Source organism: Anguilla rostrata, chromosome 16 (genome assembly GCF_018555375.3).
Source record: "Anguilla rostrata isolate EN2019 chromosome 16, ASM1855537v3, whole genome shotgun sequence".
Lineage (NCBI taxonomy): Eukaryota > Metazoa > Chordata > Actinopteri > Anguilliformes > Anguillidae > Anguilla > Anguilla rostrata.
The window spans coordinates 35524239-35546780 of NC_057948.1; the positions used below are offsets into that span (position 1 = coordinate 35524239).

The following is a 22542-nucleotide window of genomic DNA, read 5'->3' on the forward strand; positions in this document are numbered from 1 at the left end:
TTTTGGATAAATGTGCTCTCCAGGGCCTGTGTGTTTGTACGGGATCTGTGGGTGGAAAGTCAGGTTGAATGACAGTTTATGTACTCTGCAGTGTGCCTGCCTATCAGAGTTGGGATCAATTCCATGTCAGATCAACAAATTCAATAGCGACAAAAAAAAATCCTGAAAGAAGATCGTGGACATTTGCCAGTTCATAAATGGTCTTTCATTTCATTTCCCGAATTGAATTGGCCCTGACCCTGGAACCAATCAACCAAAACTCTTCTCTGCCCGCCCCCCTCCCCCCCCACCCCCCGTCCTCACCCCCCCAGCCTGAGCACCCTGCAGTCTACCCCACTGAGGAGCTGCCCTACGGGGCGGTGTACTCTCTGGACTCTAACCACTCCCACTTCGTCCTGGTGGAGGACGACCCGGAATGTTCCGGAAGCACCAATGAGATGAGGGTCAAGCTCCTGAAGTACATCTCCCAGCAGCGCACCGGATACGGGGGTGAGAATGCACCAGCCTGCCCCCCTCCCCCACACGCAACACAAACACACACACACGCACATGGACCTGAGGGGGGGGGGTGTGTGGGAGGCTTTTTTGTACGTCGCTTTGGATAAAAGCGTCTGCCAAATGAATGTAATGTAATGGACCTACACCCACGCACACGTACAGTCTTCCTCACACACACAATCACCCACACACAGAAAACACATACACACACACACAATGTCCCACACAATCTCCCACACACACACACACGCACACACATAATCTCCCACACACACACATGCACACACACAATGTCCCACACAAACACACACACACACACACACACATACACATACACAATCTCTCTCACACACATACACACACAATTTCACATGCACACACACAATCTCCCACACACACACACAAACACACACACACACACATAAAATTATAAAAAGGAAACTTTTAAAAAAAGTTTTCAGGGAGGTTGACCAAGAGATATTAATTTATGGGGACCAGTCTACAACACAAGTGTTGCTGTAGGGACCTTGAAGTGTTCAGCAGTGGGTGTTGTAGGGAAGTGTTCAGCAGTGGGTGTTGTACTGAAGTGTTCAGCAATAGACATTGTAGTGAAGTGTTCAGCAGTAGGTGTTGTAGAGAAGTGTTCAGCAGTAGGTGTTGTAGTGAAGTATTCAGCAGTAGGTGTTGTAGTGAAGTGTTCAGCAGTAGGCATTGTAGTGAAGTGTTCAGCAGTGGGTGTTGTAGTGAAGTGTTCAGCAGTGGGTGTTGTAGGGAAGTGTTAAGCAGTGGGTGTTGTAGTGAAGTGTTCAGCAGTGTGTGTTGTAGTGAAGTGTTCAGCAGTAGGCATTGTACTGAAGTGTTCAGCAGTAGGCATTGTAGTGAAGTGTTCAGCAGTGGGTGTTGTAGTGAAGTGTTCAGCAGTGGGTGTTGTAGTGAAGTGTTCAGCAGTGGGTGTTGTAGTGAAGTGTTCAGCAGTGGGTGTTGTAGTGAAGTGTTCAGCAGTAGGCATTGTACTGAAGTGTTCAGCAGTGGGTGTTGTAGTGAAGTGTTCAGCAGTAGGCATTGTACTGAAGTGTTCAGCAGTGGGTGAAACTCTCTGTTTGTGTCTCGGTTTCCCTCTGTAGGGACGGGCAGTTTTGAGATCCCGGTGTTGTGCCTGCTCGTTCACGGAGAACCCAAGATCCTGCAGGTCAGTGGCCCGCCGTTCCTTCCAGAATGTTCTGTGCTGCAACACTTTTGTTGTTCTACGGTAAACACACTGTGCCAAACTACTAAAAACACATTGTACTGTACTGCTGTAAAGGCACTGTGCTGTACTCCTAAACACGCACTGCCCCATACTAGTGTCAATGCATTGTGCTGTATTACTGTAAATACACTGTGCTATATTATTGTAAATGCACTGTGCTGTATTACTGTAAATGCACTGTGCTGTACTGTGAATACACTGTGCTGTATTAGTATAAATGCACTCTTCTGTACTGTAAACGCATTGTTACAAACTGCTGTGCTTTAGTGCTACTAACATACTGTGCCCTGAATTTGAAAGGCCATGAAAGGCAGCTGCAAACACATTGTGACACCTCCGCAAACACAGTGTCCCGTACCCCGTAAACACAGTGTCCCGTACCGCGTAAGCACACATGGCGCTCATACCGTACCCCTCCCTCTGCAGCGCATGCACAAGGAGATCCTAAACTCCACCCCCTGGCTGATCCTGGCGGGGTCGGGGGGCGTGGCCGACATCCTGGTGGACCTGATGAACAGGGGATGCTGGGATACCAGCACGGTGCAGGAGCTCCTGCTGGACACCTTCCAGGGCCGTTTCCATGGCAGCGACATCACCAAATGGGCCAAGCTGGTGAGGGTCCCGGGACAGTGCAGTGGGGGCGGGGCTCGAGGCCAGAGTGGGCTGTGTCCTGGAGCCAGAGCCCAAATTAGTTACCCTTCACTGCCCTGGGTCACTGCCTAACAGTCTGAGGGAATCATCTGTACATTTCCAGCTGTGTCACTTGGCCATTGGCTTAGCATAATAATAATCATAATAATAATGAATAAAAGGCCTAGGACACCAGCAGACCTGCCTTTGCATATATGGCTCAGTATATATATACCAGACCTGGGTCAAATACGTATTTGTTTTGGATTTAAATAATTTTCTATGCTTTACTGATCTTGTCTTGTGTATTTGAACCAATGAAATACTCTCAAAACCCTGCCTTCTGATCATATTGGCAGGCTCAATTACACCAGGCAAGATCAATAGAGCACAGAAGAGTATCCAAAACACATATGTATTTGACCCTGGTCTTATATACTGTAGGTTTAGTGTTATCACAGTATAGTGTTAGTATGTCGTAGCACTTCCATGCTCTACTTGTCCTGCAGATCCAGAAGATCGTGGAGCACAGGCACCTGCTGACGGTCCACGACCCCGAACAGGAGAGCTCTGAGCTGGACACGGTCATCCTCAAAGCCCTGGTCAAGGGTGAGCACCCTTTCACACCTGTCTCACCTAAACCCCACCCCCTACTCACTAATCGACCCGTCAGATCACTGATATAAACCCCGCCCCCTCTCTCTCCGACCTATTAGAGTACAGAGTACATGGCTCTGTCTGTGCTAAACCCCGCCCCCTCTCTCTCCAGCCTGTAAGAGCAGAGTATATCTCTCTGTGCTAAACCCCGCCCCCTCTCTCTCCAGCCTGTAAGAGCAGAGTATATCTCTCTGTGCTAAACCCCGCCCCCTCTCTCTCCAGCCTGTAAGAGCAGAGTATATTCTCTGTGCTAAACCCCGCCCCCTCTCTCTCCAGCCTGTAAGAGCAGAGTATATCTCTCTGTGCTAAACCCGCCCCCTCTCTCCAGCCTATAAGAGCAGAGTATATCTCTCTGTGCTAAACCCCGCCCCTCTCTCCAGCCTGTAAGAGTAGAGTATATCTCTCTGTGCTAAACCCGCCCCTCTCTCCAGCCTGTAAGAGCAGAGTATATCCTCTGTGCTAAACCCCGCCCTCTCTCCAGCCTGTAAGAGCAGAGTATATCTCTCTGTGCTAAACCCCGCCCCTCTCTCCAGCCTGTAAGAGCAGAGTATATCTCTCTGTGCTAAACCCCGCCCCCTCTCTCCAGCCTGTAAGAGCAGAGTATATCTCTCTGTGCTAAACCCCGCCCCCTCTCTCTCCAGCCTGTAAGAGCAGAGTATATCTCTCTGTGCTAAACCCCGCCCCCTCATTCTCCAGCCTGTAAGAGCAGAGTAAATCTCTGTGCTAAACCCCGCCCCCTCTCTCTCCAGCCTGTAAGAGCCAGAGCCAGGAAGCTCAGGACTTCCTGGATGAGCTGAAGCTGGCGGTGGCCTGGAACCATGTAGACATCGCCAAGAGCGAGATCTTCAACGGAGACGTGGAGTGGAGGGTGGGGAGCTCCGGAACAAACGGATAAAAATACAAATATCACGTAGCTCCGGAATCAGAATGATTTTCTGGCATTTTAACACACTGCGCACTTCCCGTGTCTGCCGCAGGCGTGTGACCTGGAGGAGGTGATGATGGACGCGCTGGTGAACGACAAGCCGGACTTCGTGCGTCTGTTCGTGGACAACGGGGTGAACCTGGGGGAGTTCCTGACGTACGGCCGCCTGCAGGAGCTGTACTGCTCGGTGTCGGAGAAGAGCCTGCTGCACGACATGCTGCTGAAGAAGCACGAGGAGAAGCAGGTCCTGCTGGCCACCGCCCGCGCCCCCGGGCCCCCCCACAGCGAGCAGGCCGACCGCCGCTTCACCCTCCACGAGGTCTCCAAGGTGCTCAAAGACTTCCTGCACGACACCTGCAAGGGCTTCTACCAGAAGCTCCCCACGGTGGGTGCCCCCGACGGACACTAGGTGACCATGTGGGTCTCTCTGCAGGAGAAGGGGAACCTTTTTGGGGGTTCAGGCTGGGGTGAAGGGTTCTGAAGGGTACAGTGACCCTGTGGGTCTCTCTGCAGGAGAAGGGGAACCTTTTTGGGGGTTCAGGCTGGGGTGAAGGGTTCTGAAGGGTACAGTGACCCTGTGGGTCTCTGTGCAGGAGAAGGGGAACCTTTTTGGGGGTTCAGGCTGGGGTGAAGGGTTCTGAAGGGTACAGTGACCGTGTGGGTCTCTCTGCAGGAGAAGGAGAAGGGGAAGAAGGGCCGGCTCTTCCACTCCCAGAAGAACCTCCCGGACATGGAGGAGCGCTGTGAGAACCCCTGGCGGGACCTCTTCCTGTGGGCCGTGCTCCAGAACCGCCAGCAGATGGCCAACTACTTCTGGGCCATGGTGCGCGCCTCGCCAAAAACCCAAAAACAGCACACCCCGCTCATTTGCGTAACCCGGCATGATGATATCCATGCGTGCGCACACTGTCCTGGAGCGGCTCCTAATCTGACAGGTGTTATTTAAATGGAGAAGGAGCAGTGGATTCCCAGTGCGTAATGTGTGGATGGTGTTGTGGCTGTCACTCTGAGGTCAGGCAGGGGGGGAGAGTGTGTGCTGGCCTCTCTGCCTCCATGATGGTGTGATGGCGGTGTAATGGTATAGTTGCAGTGTGGTAATGGTGTAATGTTGATGTGGAAGTGATATAATGACGCAGTGGTAGTGATGAAATGATGCTGTGATAGTGATGTAATGCTGCCATGGTGACAGCATAGCGGTGTGTTGTTGTAGTACTGTAATGCTGCCATGGTGACAGCATAGCGGTGTGTTGTTGTAGTACTGTAATGCTGCCATGGTAACAGCATAGCGGTGTGTTGTTGTAGTACTGTAATGCTGCCATGGTAACAGCATAGCGGTGTGTTGTTGTAGTACTGTAATGCTGCCATGGTGACAGCATAGCAGTGTGCTGTGGTAGTGATGTAATGCTGCCATGGTGACAGCGTAGCGGTGTGTTGTTGTAGTACTGTAATGCTGCCATGGTAACAGCATAGCGGTGTGGTGTTGTAGTACTGTAATGCTGCCATGGTAACAGCATAGCGGTGTGGTGTTGTAGTACTGTAATGCTGCCATGGTAACAGCATAGCGGTGTGTTGTTGTAGTACTGTAATGCTGCCATGGTAACGGCGGGCCGGTGTGCTGTTGTAGTACTGTAATTCTGCCATGGTAACAGCATAGTGGTGTGTTATTGTAGTACTGTAATTCTGCCATGGTAACAGCATAGCGGTGTGTTGTTGTAGTACTGTAATGCTGCCATGGTGACAGCATAGCAGTGTGCTGTGGTAGTGATGTAATGCTGCCATGGTGACAGCGTAGCGGTGTGTTGTTGTAGTACTGTAATGCTGCCATGGTAACAGCATAGCGGTGTGGTGTTGTAGTACTGTAATGCTGCCATGGTAACAGCATAGCGGTGTGTTGTTGTAGTACTGTAATGCTGCCATGGTAACAGCATGGCGGTGTGTTGTTGTAGTACTGTAATGTTGCCATGGTGACGGCGGGCCGGTGTGTTGTGGCTCTGCTGTGGCAGGGTCCTGAGGCTGTGGCCACGGCGCTGGCGGGCTGTAAGATCCTGAAGGAGATGGCGCACCTGGAGTCAGAGGCGGAGTCTGCACGCAGCATGAAGGATGCCAAATACGAGCAGTTCGCTCTGGGTGAGCCAGGAACACACACCACCGGGATGTACTTACATACACACACTCACGCACGCACATACACACACACTCACACACACACACGCACATGCACGCACACACACACACACACACACACACACACGCGCGCATGCATGCACACACATACATACACACACACATGTATACACACACATACACACACACATGCACACTAAAAGTTGTTTCTCATAGTTTTCCCCATTGTATCAGTGTTAAGCGCAACAACTCCGTTAAAGCACTACGTAAATAAAGTTATTAAAGTAATGGTGTTATTCCACACCACAATTACGCACGTTGACCCCTCTCGCGGTCCTGCTGGCTCTGTACCGCAGACCTGTTCAGCGAGTGCTACAGTAACAGTGAGGACCGGGCCTACGCCCTGCTGGTGAGGAAAACGCGCTACTGGAGCAAGTGCACCGTCCTAGACCTGGCCACCGAGGCCGACGCCAAGTTCTTCTTCGCTCACGATGGAGTCCAGGTAAGAGTCCGGTTCCCGGGGGCAGTGGGGCGGGGGGAGGGGGGGGGCAAAGGTGAATATTTTATCATTTAAATGTTTGGCATTGTTGTGATCTCTTGTTTCAATCAGAACTGTCAGTATTATTACTCCATAGTGCTGAAATCTGCGTAACAGCTTTGTTCAGACTCCCAAGTACTCTTTTGGTACTCAAAATGCTGGATTCTGCTGCCCTCTGCTGGCCGGTATTGGTATCATATTCAAATCATGGCTTCGGTTGTGAGTTCATGCGGGTTGTAATGTAAGGTGTAATTGTCCTCACAGAATTTCCACCTCACTGATGCTGTGTGTGTGTGTGGTATGTGTGTGTGGGTGTGGGTGTGTGTGTGTGTGTTTTCCACAGGCTCTCCTGACTAAGATTTGGTGGGGGTCCATGACTACAGACACAGCTATCTCCAAACTGGTCCTGTGCTTCTTCTTCCCCCCTCTCATTTGGACCAACCTGGTGAAGTTCAGGTATAGGACGTCCCAGTGACCAATCACAACCAGCCCTGGCAGGGTAGTCTAGCATGAGCTGTCACGCCTATGTGTCAGAATAGGTCATATTTATCCCCACTGCTAGAGGTTCTTTGAAGAGGTCTTTGAAGCTTTAAAAGTAAATATGGATGTTTATGCTTGTCCTTGTGTGTGTGTGTGTCAGTGATGAGGAGTCAGATAATGGTCGTGGAGGGGAGCAGCTTACTGAGCTGGACAGTCAGGACACAGAGAAGGCCCTGCTTCTGACCGAGGAAGACCACATGTGCGTGAGAGAACCCCCCAAAACACCCAACCCCCCAACCCCCCCCCCCCCAAATACCCAACCCCTCCTCCCGTACCCCCAACCCTCCTAAACCCCTCCCCAAACCCCGCTGAAACACCCAACCCTTCCTTCCATACCCCAACCCCCCAAAACCCCTCAAACTCCCAACCCCCACCAAAACACCCAACTCCCCCAAACCCTCCCCAAACCCCCCAAATCCCCCGAAACACCCAACCCTTCTTTCAATACCCCCAACCCCCCCAAACCCCCAACCCCACCAAAACACCCAACCCCCCAAACCCCCAACTCCCAACAAAACACCCAACCCCTCCTCCCATACCCCAACCCAACCCTAAACCCTCCCAAACCCCCAAACCCTCCTAAACCCCCCAAACCCCCAACCCCACTAAACCCTCCTAACCCCCCCAAACCCCCAGTGTGACCCTGATCCGGTCGCCGGTGCGGCCCGTATGGCGGTTCTGATCGCGGGCGCTCTGGGCTCCCCCAGACAGGACAAGCCGCAGAGCGCCAGCGCGGTCTGGACCCGGTTCCTGCTCAGCCGCTGGCAGCGGTTCTGGAGCGCCCCGGTCACGGTCTTCCTGGGGAACGTGGTCATGTACTTCGCCTTCCTGGTCCTCTTCACCTACGTCCTGCTCCTGGACTTCCGCCCCCCGCCCCCCAACGGCCCCTCGGTGGCCGAGATCATCCTCTACTTCTGGGTCTTCACCCTGGTCCTGGAGGAGCTGCGGCAGGTGGGTGGGGGGGCGGGGGGACTCGGAACCGGGACCTTTGCCTCTGGAAGAGCAGAGGCCATTTTATCAAGAGGGCCATAAAGAGTCAGCGTCAAATTTTAAATTGGTCACGTTCAACTGTTTTTTTTTTTTTTTTTTCGGGGTCAGAGTTTCTTCACGGACGAAGACACCAGCATCCTGAAAAAGTTCAAGCTGTATGTGGAGGACAACTGGAACAAGTGCGACATGGTGGCCATCTTGCTCTTTGTGGTGGGCGTGTCCTGCAGGTAAAGCCACGTCCCACTCTCTCCTGACACCTTTGTCCCTGAAACTTTATCATGGGGAAGCAAATGAGTGTCTCTACCTTTTTATGCCTCCGCGACGGCACGGTTGTCCGTCCGTCCGTCCCAATCTCGTGAACGCGATATCTCAGGAACGCCTTGAGGGAATTTCTTCAAAGGTCAAAGGTCACGGTCACTGTGACCTTACAGAAACGTTTGCCTTGTTGGAGAGGGTATTTCGTTCAATTTAACCAAAGTCGCTGGAGCATTAAGGTGTGTGAACGTGGGTAGAGGAGTATTGGTGGGTTTAGGTCAGGTCACTGTGTGTCCAGTTCCCTCATCTGTGGATGTTGCAGTGATCGCTTGGACGGGTAGATTATGGTAAAGGTCAAAGGTCAAGGTCACTGTGACCTCACAAAACACGTTTTTGCCTTGGTTGGCGGAGGCGGTATTTCTAGTTTTGTATGTTAACCAGAAGGTGGAGACATTTAGTGTTGGTGAACAGTGGGGTAGAGGGAGTATGTGGTGGGTGGTAGTCAGGTGCAGTGCATTGTGGTCCAGTTCCCTGCATTGTGGATGTATGCAGTGTATTGTGTTTGCTGCAGTGCATCGCGGTTGTGGACGGCAGTGTAGTATAATGGGTAAGGAGCTGCTCTTGTGACCTAAAGGTCAAAGGTTCTATTTTTGGATAGGACACTGCCGTTGTACCCTTGAGCAAGGTACTGAACCTGCATTGCTTTAGTATATATCCAGCTGTATAAATGGATGTTGTGTAAGTTGCTCTGGTAGATAGTCCGCTTTTGTCTGATGTGAATGTAGTGTGATTAGTGAGAGGTACAGTTGTCTGTGGTGTGTGTGTGTGCGGTGTGTGTGTGTGGTGTTGTGCGTGTGTGTGCCGCTGTGTGCTTGCGTGTGTGTACGTGTGTGTGTGTTTGCGTGTGTGCGTGGTGTGTGTGCGTGCTGCGTGTGCGTGCAGTGTTGTGTGTGTGGTGCGTGTGCGTGTGCGTGCTGTGTGTGCATGTGTGTGTGTGTGTGTGGCGTGGTGTGTGTGTGTGTGTGTTGCGTGGTGGTGCACGTGCAGTGCGTGTGTGCGTGTGGTACGTGCGTGTGTGTCGTGCGTGGCTGTGTGGTGTGGTGTGTGTGTGTGTGTGTGTGTGTGTGTGTGTGTGTGCGTGTGTGTGTGTGCGTGTGTGGCGTGCGTGTGCGTGCGTGCGTGCGTGGTGCGTGCGTGTGTGTGTGTGTGGTTGGTGTGTGTGGTGTGTGTGTGGTGTGTGCGTGTGTGTGTGTGTGTGTGTGTGTGTGGTGTGGTGCGTGTGCGTGTGTGGTGTGTGGTGTGCGTGGTGTGTGTGTGTGTGTGTGGTGGTGTGTGTGTGTGCGTGTGTGCGTGCGTGCGTGCGCGTGTGCGTGCGTGTGTGCGTGTGCGTGTGCGTGTGTGTGTGTGTGTGCGTGCGTGCGCGTGTGCGTGCGTGTGTGCGTGTGCGTGTGCGTGTGTGTGTGTGTGTGTGCAGGATGGTGGATCACATATACGAGGCCGGCCGCACTGTGCTCGCTCTGGACTTCATGGTCTTCACCCTTCGGCTCATCCACATCTTCGCCATCCACAAACAGCTGGGGCCGAAGATCATCATCGTGGAGAGAATGGTGATGTGCACACACACACACACACACACACACACACACACACACACACACACACACACACACACACACACACACACACACACACACACATACACATATTCACAATCACTCACACACGCTTGCTTGCGCTTGCTTGCGGCTGTCCATCGTTGCCGAAGATAACGTCACTTCCTTGGGGGGGGGGGGGTTAGTGGAGTGTTGTGGCCACTGCTGCTGACGGCGGTGCCATTGGATGTGGCTGTGAAGCCCGATCCTTGACCCGCATGTCCTGCCACAGCTGGGGCACGTGAGGGCTGGGTCTGGTGATGCTTGGGGTTGTTGCGCGTGGTGATGTTTGCGCTGTCGTTGCGCTTCTCTCTGGGATGTGCATTTTGATTCAAGGAGGCCTTCGCCAGAGTTCATGGATATGGTCCATGCTCGGCGGTCCTTGTGGAAGTGGTAGCTTGCGCACTCACACACACACACACGCACGCATACACATACACACATCCACAATCACTCACACACACACACACACACACACACACACACACACACACGTCCCCCCATATATCACACACTCATGTGCACACAAACACACTCACACACACACACACACACATCCACAATCTCTCCCTCACACACACATGCACCCACACAAACACACACACATGTACACAAACCCATAACACACTCTCACATGCACGTATACTGGCATTCACTCACATACTAACACATCACAGCGCTGTCAGTGTCCTGACGGGGGACCTGTCGCTCCCCCTGCAGATGAAGGACGTCTTCTTCTTCCTCTTCTTCCTGAGCGTGTGGCTGATCGCCTACGGCGTGGCCACCCAGGCGCTCCTGCACCCCAACGACCCGCGGCTGGACTGGGTGTTCCGCAGGGCACTATATCGCCCCTACCTGCACATCTTCGGCCAGATCCCCCTGGAGGAGATCGACGGTGAGGCCCGGCGACCGACGGCCGCGTCCACAGAGATGCCGCGGCTTTCTGGGCTACGTTCCAACTCAGACTTGGAAATGACTTACATTTTCAGACACATTTGGGTCATGCTGTTAGTGGAGGAGAAGGAAACTGAAGTTCTCCAGCAGAAAGAGAGAAAAATTGTAATTACACAGCAGAGTTCTTCAAACAGGGATTGTGGAGTGAGGCAGAGTCCAACGTTGTTAAATTAAAAAAAATAATAATTTTACCAACACTGCTGGAACAGTGCAGCCCCTGTTTTCTCTTTACATGACACTGAAATTGAATTCCTGTTTGCTCAGATGTCTTGGTTGTTGTTGTCTCCCTCAGAACGAGCGTTACAGCTTGTCCGTTTGCTCTTGGAGCAGTACTGTTAGAGCCGGGCCCTGGCAGTAATTTAGACCAGACAGGAGGTTTGGTTATGGTACCTGGAACTAAGGGTACTGGACGTTCGTTCACCTGCGGTGACTCTGTTGACACTGTACTAGTTCCACGTACCTTGGACTTCCGATCAGCGTGGCAGGGGGATTCCGTCCGACAATACACACTCTGAAAGAAAAATATGAAGGGGAAGGCATATCTGTGTAGGCTTCATGTGTGAGGTGACCTGAATTAGCTAGTGACATACAGATCACAGTCTTTACAACTGCACATCAAAAGTCCAAACAAGCTCATTCCACACTCTCTTTCATTTGAACTTTATATTTATAACCAAAAGAGCCGCAAAAAGTAACAAGTTAACACCCTTTCAGATGAACTTGAGTTTACAAGAAACCTAACCTGTTACCTAACCTGTCTGAGTGAATGCGTTTGTTCTGTTTGGTGAAGACAGACTGTACACAGTCAACTGGAGGCATCGTTGTGTTTGTATTGTGTTTGTATTTGTGTGTTTGTGTTGTGTTTGTATTGTATTGTGTTTGTATTGTATTTGTGTTGTGTTTGTATTGTGTTTGTGTTGTGTTTGTATTGTGTTTGTGTTGTGTTTGTGTTGTGTTTGTGTTGTGTTTGTATTGTATTGTGTTTGTATTGTATTTGTGTTGTGTTTGTATTGTGTTTGTGTTGTGTTTTGGAAGGGATGATTGAAGGGAAACGAGGAGTGGGAAGACAACACACAATGTGGCTGGATGACATAGAGATGGAGCAGAGAAAGAAGATATGAACAACTCAAGAGAAAGGCTGAGGAGAGAAACAGTTGGAGGACCATGAAAGCCAACCTTCAGATTGAAGACAGCACAAATGATTGATTGGTTGTGTTTGTACCCCAGTGTGAGCTGTAGCTGACGCTCTTTGCTTTGTCTCTCCTCCCCCTGCAGCGGCCCGGATGCCGGAGATGAACTGCACCACGGAGCTGGAGGAGATCCTCGCGGGCACGCTGCCGCCCTGTCCCAACATCTACGCCAACTGGCTGGTCATTCTCCTGCTGGTCATCTACCTGCTCGTCACCAACGTGCTGCTGCTCAACCTGCTCATCGCCATGTTCAGGTGAGCAGCTCCACCTGTTCAACCTACCCACTCAGGTCTGTAGCAGTCATGTTACTGAAATTACACTACATTACCAGTCACATTACCTATTACACTACAGTACATTACCAGCCACATTACCTATTACACTACATTATGTTACGTTCATTTAGCAGAAGCTCTCATCCAGAGCACCTTACAATACAACATTAGTTACCTGAGCAATATTTGCAGACCACAAAGTATGTGCACAACATTATTAAAGTACAAAATGTAAGTTACCTTATTTGAATCACTTCTCCACTCTGGACACAGCTACACCTTCCAGGTGGTCCAGGAGAATGCGGACATCTTCTGGAAGTTCCAGCGCTACAACCTGATCGTGGAGTATCATGGCCGCCCCGCCCTGGCTCCGCCCTTTATTATAATCAGCCACTGCCACCAGCTGCTGCTCTGTTTGGCCAATAGGACGGAGTCTAAGCAGGAGCATCTAGGTGCGTCACTCAGAACCGCGTGTGTGCGTGTGTGTGTGTACGTGTGTGTGCGTGCATGTGTATGTGTTTACATATGTGTGTGTGCGTGTGTGTGCGCATGTGCGTGCGTGTGTATGTGTGCTTTTATATATGGGTGTGTGCGTGTGTGTGTGTGTGTGCATGTGGGTGCGCGTGTGCATGTGTACGTGCGTGTGTGTGTGTATGCATGTATGTGTGCTTGCATATATATGTGTTTGTGTATGTGTGTGCCCATGTGCGCGCATGAGTGTGTGTGTGTGCTTGAAATGGCTTATTGTCAGATCAAAATTTCAACCATACAAAAACCATTTGGTTTATTTGCATGGACACAGACGAATGTAGAGTGCCTTGGCAGCCCAGCCCAGCATTAGCACAGGTGTGTGAATGAGGTCTGAAACAGGTCAGAGCATTCTTCAGTCCTTACATCACCCCTGACATGCTGTAAGGTGCGGGGTTTGGGAGGGCGCTTGAGAACGAGGCCTACCCTGAGCCGTGCAAACACCAAACCTCACAGCACCATACTGCTGAGGCTGTGACCAAAGAATCTTTACTCTATGCAGGAGAAAAAAATAATTAACATAGAATTAACATGTGATCAAACATGATTTCATTATTTTAATTTTGTTGTATTTTTACTGTTACTAACTTTACTGCTGCATATCCTTGCTATGAGATACATATACAAGACAAAAGTTTTGTTTGATGTACTGTACCTATCAGATGACCTTAGAGAACACCCAGAGCTGCAGGAACCTGTGTGTGTGTTTAGAGAGGGAGCTACAGAAATAGAAGTCCTGTTGTGTGTGTGTGTGTGTGTGTTTAGAGAGGGAGCTGCCCCCCGGGTTGGATCAGAAGCTGATGACCTGGGAGTCGGTGCAGAAGGAGAATTATCTGGCCAAACTGGAGCAGCAGCAAAGAGAGAGCAGCGAGGAGAGACTGAAGAGCACCTCCTCCAAGTATGCACACACACACACACACGCACACACGCACGCACGCACACACACACACACACACACACACACAGCACACACGCACGCACACACACACACACACACACACACATGCACACACACACACACACACACACACACACAAGCACGCACACACGCACACACACACACACACGACACCACGCACACCACACACCACCACACACACACAGCACACACGCACCACCACACACGCACGCACGCACAGCACGCACACCAGCAGCACGCACGCACGCACGCACGCACACACACGCACACACACGCACACACACACACACATGCACACACGCACGCACGCACGCACGCACGCACGCACACACACGCACACACACGCACACACACGCACACACACGCACACACACACACATAGAGACACACACATATGCACACAAAAACATGCATACTCATACGCTACACAAAAATATATGTACTCATTTGTACACATACAAACATGCAATCTCACTTTTGGGGACATTGACCTCATATAAAATGAGGAATAGGCACATTGCTTATCTTGACAAAAGCTTTTTGTTATTTTGGTTACATACTGTCACCCGGTCATGTGACCCTTCTGACTCAGTTCCTTCCTTATTGGCCAGGGTTCAGGCCCTGCTGAGGATCGCTGGAGGGTACAAGGAGCAGGAGAAGCGCTTTTCAGCGATGGAGTCCCAGGTAAATCAGTGGAGTCCCAGGTAAATCAGTGGAGCCCTAGGTAAATCAGTGGAGTCCCAGGTAAATCAGTGGAGTCCCAGGTAAATCAGTGGAGCCCTAGGTAAATCAGTGGAGTCCCAGGTAAATCAGTAGAGTCTCAGGTAAATCAGTGGAGTCCCAGGTAAATCACTGGATTCCCAGGTAAATCAGTGGAGTGTCAGGTAAATCAGTGGATTCCCAGGTAATTCGGTGCAGTCCCAGGTAAATCAGTGCAGTCCCAGGTAAATACACCCTACAGTTATAAGAAGCCCACATTCAGGTGATCTGCTTATATACTGTTGTCGCTGGAGAGAGTCTGCACTCAACAAAGACGCCCACACAGCTGAAAATATCCACCTCTCTGTCTCTTTCTCTCTTCTTTTTTCTTCCTCTCTCTCTCACTGTTTTTCCATCTGTTTCTTCATCCTGCATTCCGTCTGTGCAAGTCTTGTTCTCTTTGCTTCTCACTCTCTCCAACTCTGTTTACTGATCTCATTCCGTCTATCCCTATTTCTCTCTCCGTCTCTCTCTCTCTCCCTCTCTCTCTCGCACCCTCTCTCTCTCTCTCTCTCTCTCCCCCTCTCTTCCTCCCTCTTTACGCAGGTGAAGTACTGTACGGAGGTGCTGTCATGGATGGCGGAATGTTTCGCACAGAGCACGCTCAGTCGCGGCACAGAAGCTCCCGATCCTCCAGGTGAGTTTGATCCATTAGTCCAGCTGCACATCTCCCATCCTCTTTCGTCTAAGTCCAATACTCCTTTTCCTGGTTTTTGCTTTAACCGGTTACCCCGGGTTAGCGTTCTAAAAGGCTGTATAGACCACTGGGTCACTCCTGTGTCAGACCACAGTCGTTTACACCAAGGATACATGTGCAGTGTTTAGCTGTAGCTGTTTAAAAAAAATTTTTTTTAAAAGATCAAGGATGTAATTGAGCAAAAGAGGTAATGAAGAACCAAATTTGGTACAAACGCCTGGAATGGATCTGGGCTTGTTGTGTGACCCCTGCTTTCCTACATTTCATTCCACCCAACAGTCATTCTTTTGTCAGTATTATTTGGATTTATGGGTGTTTTGCTAGTACAGTAATATTGCCTTAAGTACTTTCAAATTAGTTATTCCAAATGTTGGTGAACATGTATTTTCCATTAAAATGTGGTTTGTACACAGAACAACAAGATGGCTGTCTCCTATGCTGTGATTTTTGAAATGTGGATGTTTGTATGTATGTGTGTGTGTGTGTGTGTGTACTGTGTGTGTGTGTGTGTGCTGTATGACTGTGTACTGTGTATGTTTGTGTGTGTTTGTGTGTTGTATATGTGTGTGCTGTATGTGTGTGTACTGTGTGTATGTGTGTGTGTGTGTGTGTCTGTGTGTACTGTGTGTGTGTGCTGTATGACTGTGTACTGTGTATGTTTGTGTGTGTTTGTGTGTTGTATATGTGTGTGCTGTATGTGTGTGTATGTGTGTGTGTGTGTGCTGTATGTGTGTGTACTGTGTGTATGTGTGTGTGTGTGCTGTATGTGTGTGTACTGTGTATGTATGTGTATGTGTCTGTGCGTACTGTGTGTGTGTGCTGTATGTGTGTGTACTTTGTGTGTGTGTGTGTGTGTGTCCATAGCCAAGGGCCTCCAGGACACAGGACCAGCAAGGACAGCGGACAAGGAAGGCGAACCGGGATCCAAAGAAGCCAAGGCCGGGCCCCAGGAAGCCAAGGCCGGGCCCCAGGAACCCAGGGCGGGGTACAGAGATGACGAAGCAGGGTACGGTGCCAACAAGAAGCTGCCTTACATCGATGAGTAGCACAGTTCACAGACCCTACTGCACAACCAGATGGTCAGCTGTGTATTCTTATTCAGCAGCTTTAACACAGGTTCAGTATCACAGACCCTACTGCACAACCAGATGGTCAGCTGTGTATTCTTATTCAGCAGCTTTAACACAGGTTCAGTATCACAGACCCTACTGCACAACCAGATGGTCAACTGTATATTCTAATTCAGCAGCCTTAACACAGGTTCAGTATCACAGACCCTTTTGCCCAACCAGATGGTCAGTTGTGCGTTCTTATTCTCTGTCTTTTACCCGTTTTAAAGCTCAAATATTTCAAATATTTTCTTATGAATATTCACGATAAGGATATTGCTGGTTGCAGCAGATGTTGTCTCCTCATCAATTTTCATATAATTAATTCAATATTTATTCAAGTTGTAATGTAAAAATCACATGAAATTTGCCTTTTCGGATTTGAAAACACAATTTAACATTTTCACACGAGAACGATAATATTGACATCTGAAAAGAAAATGCCACACACGAATCGGACATTTTCACATGCAATTGGCTTTTTCACAAGTGAATGAAAATTTCCACATGTGAAAATAGGCCATATTAAGTCATTTGTATCTTCCCATTTTCACATGCCACTGACTTTTGGCATAGGTTGCCTTATTCCACTCTCATCTCATGAGTGGCAAGAGTTTTATCGTTCACATGTGGTTTTTGAACACATATGGTTTTTGATCATGTGATTTTTTCATAAGAGTTAGCACTGGAAACTCCTGTTACCAACCGGGCCCTCCTACTATAGGGAATTAAGGAGCACAGGAGTTGACCATCTGGTTGCTGTAGAGGATCTGTGGTGATGAGGGAACAGGGCTGATGGTGCATGCTAATGAGCTGCTACATGGCCAATCACATCACTGTGACAGGCAAAGCCTTGTGCCCCTAGCTCAGGGGTGCACAACTCCGGTCCTGGAGGTTAAGTCTGTGTGCTGGTTTTTGTTCCAACCAATTACCTTAGTTTTAGCTGTCTGATATCTCTATGAGCTAAGAGCTGAAATCTTAAGGATACGATTTTAGGTTGCAGCTGGTGCTCATACAAAGTGTCAGATCAAGATATTTTACTGACTAAATTAAAATAATTGAGAGCAGAGGTTGGCACAAAACCCTGAAACGGATCGGCCCTTGTTGTGCACTTTTGCTCTAGCGTCAGGAGGTGACTTCCGCGGCGTGAGCGTCTGGCCACCTGTGTGTCTGTCCGCCTGCTTCCCTCCGGGATCACATGACCAGCGCTGACGAATCAGGACCGTGCCTGCGCTACCCGCCTCTTCCCCGCGCGCCATCCAGCTTGAACGTTTTCCGTGTTTCCTGCAGCGTATCTTTTCCTCTGAAACGCCCTGTATGCTGGAGCCACCGCCGGCTTCCTGCTCTGCTCCTGCTGCAGCCGCGTGCTTCCTCTTTACTTAGCGTGGGTTTGAGTGTTAGCCTCTTCATAGTGTGCCTTATCCTGTGTATTCCAGTTTACGAAGGAGGAGTGTGTGATGTGCAACCAGAAAGCCCCAAATACTGTATTTTTTGCGGGATGAGGTGGGGTGGGGTGGGGCGGGGGGTTATATCAAGGAAACGTGTTATTTTGTTTAAATTTGAAGGCCAGTTTTACCTTTGACAATTAATGTGGTTCATGGGTCATTTGTTGGGTAATCGAAGAATGTCATGGTAGTGTAATCTGATGTCATTATCCAACAGCACACTGTTTTTGCCCAAAAGACATGTCTTTTATTTATTTTATCATCAATAAAGCAACCAGGTGTTTTAGGACAAATCGCCCTACACAGACATTTTGCTTCTTTTTAACAAAATGTAATAATGTAATTGCTAGCACATTGTGGATTATGCAGCAACAGTCTTAGAGTTCTTGGTAAATACAGGTGCGTATCTAGGAATTCTGGGTCCCCTAAAGGATATGGCACTGGACCCCCCTTTTTTAATTTAGAAAAAGAAATTTAGTTGCGGCCCCCCCAAAATGTGGATCCCTAGTACATAGACATATGCAATTACAACTAATTACATAACTTTGTAGGGCAATTACAAAGTAACATTACATATGTAATTATACGTATATTGCCTTAGTGTATGTTAAAGTTGTATAATGGGAGAATGGATATTTAATACATAATTGTCTCCACAACAATATAATATTTGTAAATTCTACAAAAGTGAAACTTGAATTTTAAAGAAAGCGACAAAAACACACCAAAAACACATTATATTATATTTAGTTTATTCAAATTTTCCCCCAAAAAATATCAAAAATGTTGCTGGGAAGCCGGTTAGTCGTTATTATACAGTGATTTGTAACTGCCCCAAATCTCTAGTTTAGGGAAATTTAGAATTCTAACACCGGTCCATGTCCAAATGTGGTCATTTTCTGTTTAGTGTAGCATGTCTTGAGAACATACTGTACAACCAACAGAGGGGGAAAGTCCAGGGGTCAGAAAGTAAAAACTCCTGCCGTGTGTTTCTTCCACCCTTGAACTCCAAGGCCGCGGATTTCACTGCGTTTGCCCGGATTTTCCCCCTCGAACATCCGATTATTGGCTACCCGTGTTTGCTAAAACGCTTCACACCTGAATACCACGGGCCTTTGAACCTTCGCAGTTAGAGTGGTGATACTGAACAAGGGCTGATGCAAAGCCATTGTATTTGCTCAAACGTTTGAGGATTAGCCTTCGCTGACGATAACACTATCAACCGTCAAATACGCATTGACTGCCTGAACCGGCCTTATCGCTCGTGTAACCACTTCACAATGTGGAGAGTGTCAAGCCAAGGTTTTGAATATTTAAACGTAACTGCCAGGTCCATTAGTGCTCTTATCACCAGCTGAGGTGGACCAATCACGTTAGCGGAACAGGTGTGGTGCAAACTGGTTCAGTTCTGGTGAGGCAAATGACAGTCACCTGCTGCTGTCCTGCTTGAGGGACTTAAAAAGAGCTGACCAAGCTGACCAAGAATGTCGCAAATCAAACATTTTCTAAGATAAAATCTTATGGTGTAGACTAGGCACATATTGGATTGAGAGATCGGATTTTATCAAAAACAAAAAAAAAAAAAAAACAAGGCCTCACCCTTTCTCAACAAAAGCTGAACAGCCTGGAGCGGGTGAACGTTGACATCAGCCACAAAGAATGGCAACAACTCGCAATGCATGCGCTCTCCAAAGCACTGTGACGTCAGCGATGGCTTTTTATCGCTCAGCAGTGTGTGAGTCAGACTCCAGAAACGAGCTGGACCCAAGATGCTTCATGTGTAGCTCAAAAAAACAAAGTGGGCTTGTGGGTAGCTGCTCAACCAATAGGGTTCACAGGTGGCTGATGACGGTCCAATGCCCAGAAGACTGAAGTCGTCCCATTCCTGGGGGACACAAGAGGCAAACTGTGTGTCAGTCTGCATGGTTAATAAACTGGGCCGAGGTTCTCTTCTCACTCAGCCTGGTCTGACCGTTCATTTCCACTGTGTAAACCAGGGGTGTCCAGTCTCACCCCAGAAAGGACCAAATGTGGGTGCAGGATTTGTTTTAGTCCAGCACTAAAACACCACCCGTTTTTAAATGTTGAGGCGCTGACTGAACACCATGACGAGTTGAATCAGATGTCGTAGTCCTGCCCCCCCCCCCCCCCAAGAAAAAAAAAAAAAAACACACACACGTCTTAACACAGGTGACTTCTTTCCACTCTGAAAGGCACCCCGTCATCACAGACTGTACTGTACAATTAAAGCAAGTGGAATTCGAGTGCCTTCTCCGTTTCAGCTGCAATTATCATTACTGAAGGAATGCCAAAGGAGGTGTATACACCTAATATGGTCTATATTGCATCAGGATCATTTCAATATAATGTAGGTGTAGTGTAGGGTGGTTTATAGCAGTGTGCCCTTATCAGACCCCCAAAAGGAAAACAGACTGTGTTTACAGTGCTGACAGGAAGTCAACAGGGTTTGATAAAGAAGGCAGTGCCATGGCAGTTGCAAAACATTCTGCAGGATTCTGCAGCATTACGTCGAGGTTACTTTAAAGCTTAGGTTGTGTTGTAATCATGTTTTGTACTGTTGCAAAGCCGACAGAAATGGGGAACAAGCTGGTGTCTTCGGTTTTGTGGAACAGCACGCGCTGACCAAACACATTGGAACACCATCCAGAACTGAACAGAAAGTGCTGCCAGCTAACCTGTGAGTCAGCACCCAGCTGTGCCAATAAAAGGTTACCCGGTGTCATAGGCCTACAGAGATAACGCAAGCAGGGTCATTGATGCACTGTTTGGTCGTGATTGTGTCATTCTTTAATGATATGGGTTTTTTTTTATTTTTGATCCTTGGGTGTATAAGAGGTCAAGTGGAATGGTTCGAGGAGACTTGTCAACACGGTCTCCTGCGTGCCGCTCATAGCCATTTCACTACACGCACATTTTGCACCAGTGTATCTTGCCACTAAATGAACACACTGAACAATAAACTGCTTTCGCTTTAACCCGGCATTCCTCTGTGACTCTTCCCACTGCACGCCTAGCAGATTTAAGGCCCTAGCGTACACATAGGACTCACGATATCTGCACCCTGTAGTCACTCGCCTATGCACTGGTGCCGTAGCAAGATGCACTACGGTATCTACGCAGGCTACACAAGCCAGAGGCACGTCCACCAAGATAGATAGCGATCACTATAGAGCCCGACTTCTGGCTGGTCATTTGCAGTCTGCTATGTATAACTGCTAGCACAGAGGAAAGGTTAAAACACTATTTTGGAGTCAGATAACCGACACAACATTAAATTAATCCTGTTCCAGTAGCGGTGGGTAAGACTACACGCGTTCCTTCGCCACTCAGATACTTCCGCTGATTGGTGTATCGGAGGGGATTCTTACATTGGCCTACTATATTTTACACTCGTATGAGGGAATTTGGGCAGGGTTTATTGCAGGGAGCAACAATAAAATATGTTTCAATGTCTAAAATAGAAAATCTTTTATTTTATTTTCTTAATGAGAATAATGGTGTAGGATAATAACTGGAATATAAACATGGTGGTTGAGACCAGAAGAATGGGAGGCATGTGGGGCATTATTGAGATTATGTGTGCAATGTTTTCGGTATGACTGACAATGCTTGGACATATAAACTCCATTTTTGTATGTCCATTTTCAATATGAAACTTTTAAAAATAAAAATATGCTTCGCATATACAGCAATATTACTCAAGTAATCAAAAATGTTTGCATTCAAAGTCCAACTGACACGTCTTTAGAATTTTGATCTTTAGATCACAAATCAGCATCTATCAAAATAAATGTCATTCTCTCCATGTTATTAATATATCTGCAATTGCAAATGCTTTTGAGTCATGCTTACCCCACTGATGAATGTATTTTTTTGAGACTTCACAAAGCTGGAGAGCTGACTCATATCAGGCTCAAGGAAAAACTGGTTTCACAGGAGTAATGGCATCCCGAGTTCTGAGAGATGCTTAATATGGATGATTAAAGCAACCTTTTGTTTCAAAATGGAACGATGTGAGAATTTGTCTTTGAATGCGATACTTCATTATATTCCATTATATTCCATTTTATTAATTTAATAGATGGTCTCATCCAGAGTGACTTGCAATGAAAGAGAACAGAACTTCATCAACCAGAGTTGGCAACAGCACCAAAAATAAACATGCATAATCCATTCCCTTATGTAGCTCAGATTTTTCTTTCATAACCGTCAGAAACAGTGGCACACCCCAATATGTGGACCTGTAACCTTCGCTCACAAGGCCACTACGGGTGTCCCGGGCTGGGATCTGGAGATCCTCTAAGGGGGGGGGGGCTGTTCTCACAAATCTCGTGAGAACATTGTTGTATTCTGAATGACTTCTTCAGTCATCATTCAGATCATTTAAATCTCGCTTGGTTTAAGAATATTATTGGTAACATTCATTATGAATGAATATCTTCATCACGGGAACCAAATGCAATGCATTTTATTGAAGTTGGGTTCCTCAGATCCAGGGTTGTCGTTTTAGGGGACCCCTGTTCTAGTTTGCACATTTGGGGGGATAAATATAATAACCCAGCCTGACTGCACTGCATTGGGGGAGTG

General features: G+C 48.4%; 1 protein-coding gene across 3 annotated transcripts in view; it reads left to right on the plus strand.

Moving 5' to 3' along the window:
• The window catches only part of trpm5 (transient receptor potential cation channel, subfamily M, member 5), a 26061-nt gene extending 7820 nt beyond the window's left edge, over window positions 1-18241 (plus strand). For 2 of the 3 annotated variants that reach the window (XM_064313026.1, XM_064313027.1), the window contains exons 6-26: window positions 312-489; window positions 1623-1687; window positions 2174-2359; window positions 2887-2986; window positions 3784-3902; window positions 4012-4344; window positions 4633-4782; window positions 5963-6086; window positions 6440-6585; window positions 6965-7077; window positions 7262-7360; window positions 7869-8112; window positions 8260-8378; window positions 9881-10013; window positions 10779-10953; window positions 12288-12456; window positions 12751-12929; window positions 13771-13903; window positions 14536-14608; window positions 15230-15320; window positions 16245-18241. In XM_064313026.1, the coding sequence (XP_064169096.1) occupies window positions 312-489; window positions 1623-1687; window positions 2174-2359; window positions 2887-2986; window positions 3784-3902; window positions 4012-4344; window positions 4633-4782; window positions 5963-6086; window positions 6440-6585; window positions 6965-7077; window positions 7262-7360; window positions 7869-8112; window positions 8260-8378; window positions 9881-10013; window positions 10779-10953; window positions 12288-12456; window positions 12751-12929; window positions 13771-13903; window positions 14536-14608; window positions 15230-15320; window positions 16245-16426 (3111 nt within the window). In that variant the 3' untranslated portion in view covers window positions 16427-18241. The remainder of the gene's footprint in view (window positions 1-311; window positions 490-1622; window positions 1688-2173; window positions 2360-2886; window positions 2987-3783; window positions 3903-4011; window positions 4345-4632; window positions 4783-5962; window positions 6087-6439; window positions 6586-6964; window positions 7078-7261; window positions 7361-7868; window positions 8113-8259; window positions 8379-9880; window positions 10014-10778; window positions 10954-12287; window positions 12457-12750; window positions 12930-13770; window positions 13904-14535; window positions 14609-15229; window positions 15321-16244) is intronic. The other variant, XM_064313028.1, reaches the window with a different exon arrangement.
• The last annotated feature ends 4301 nt before the right edge of the window (window positions 18242-22542 follow it).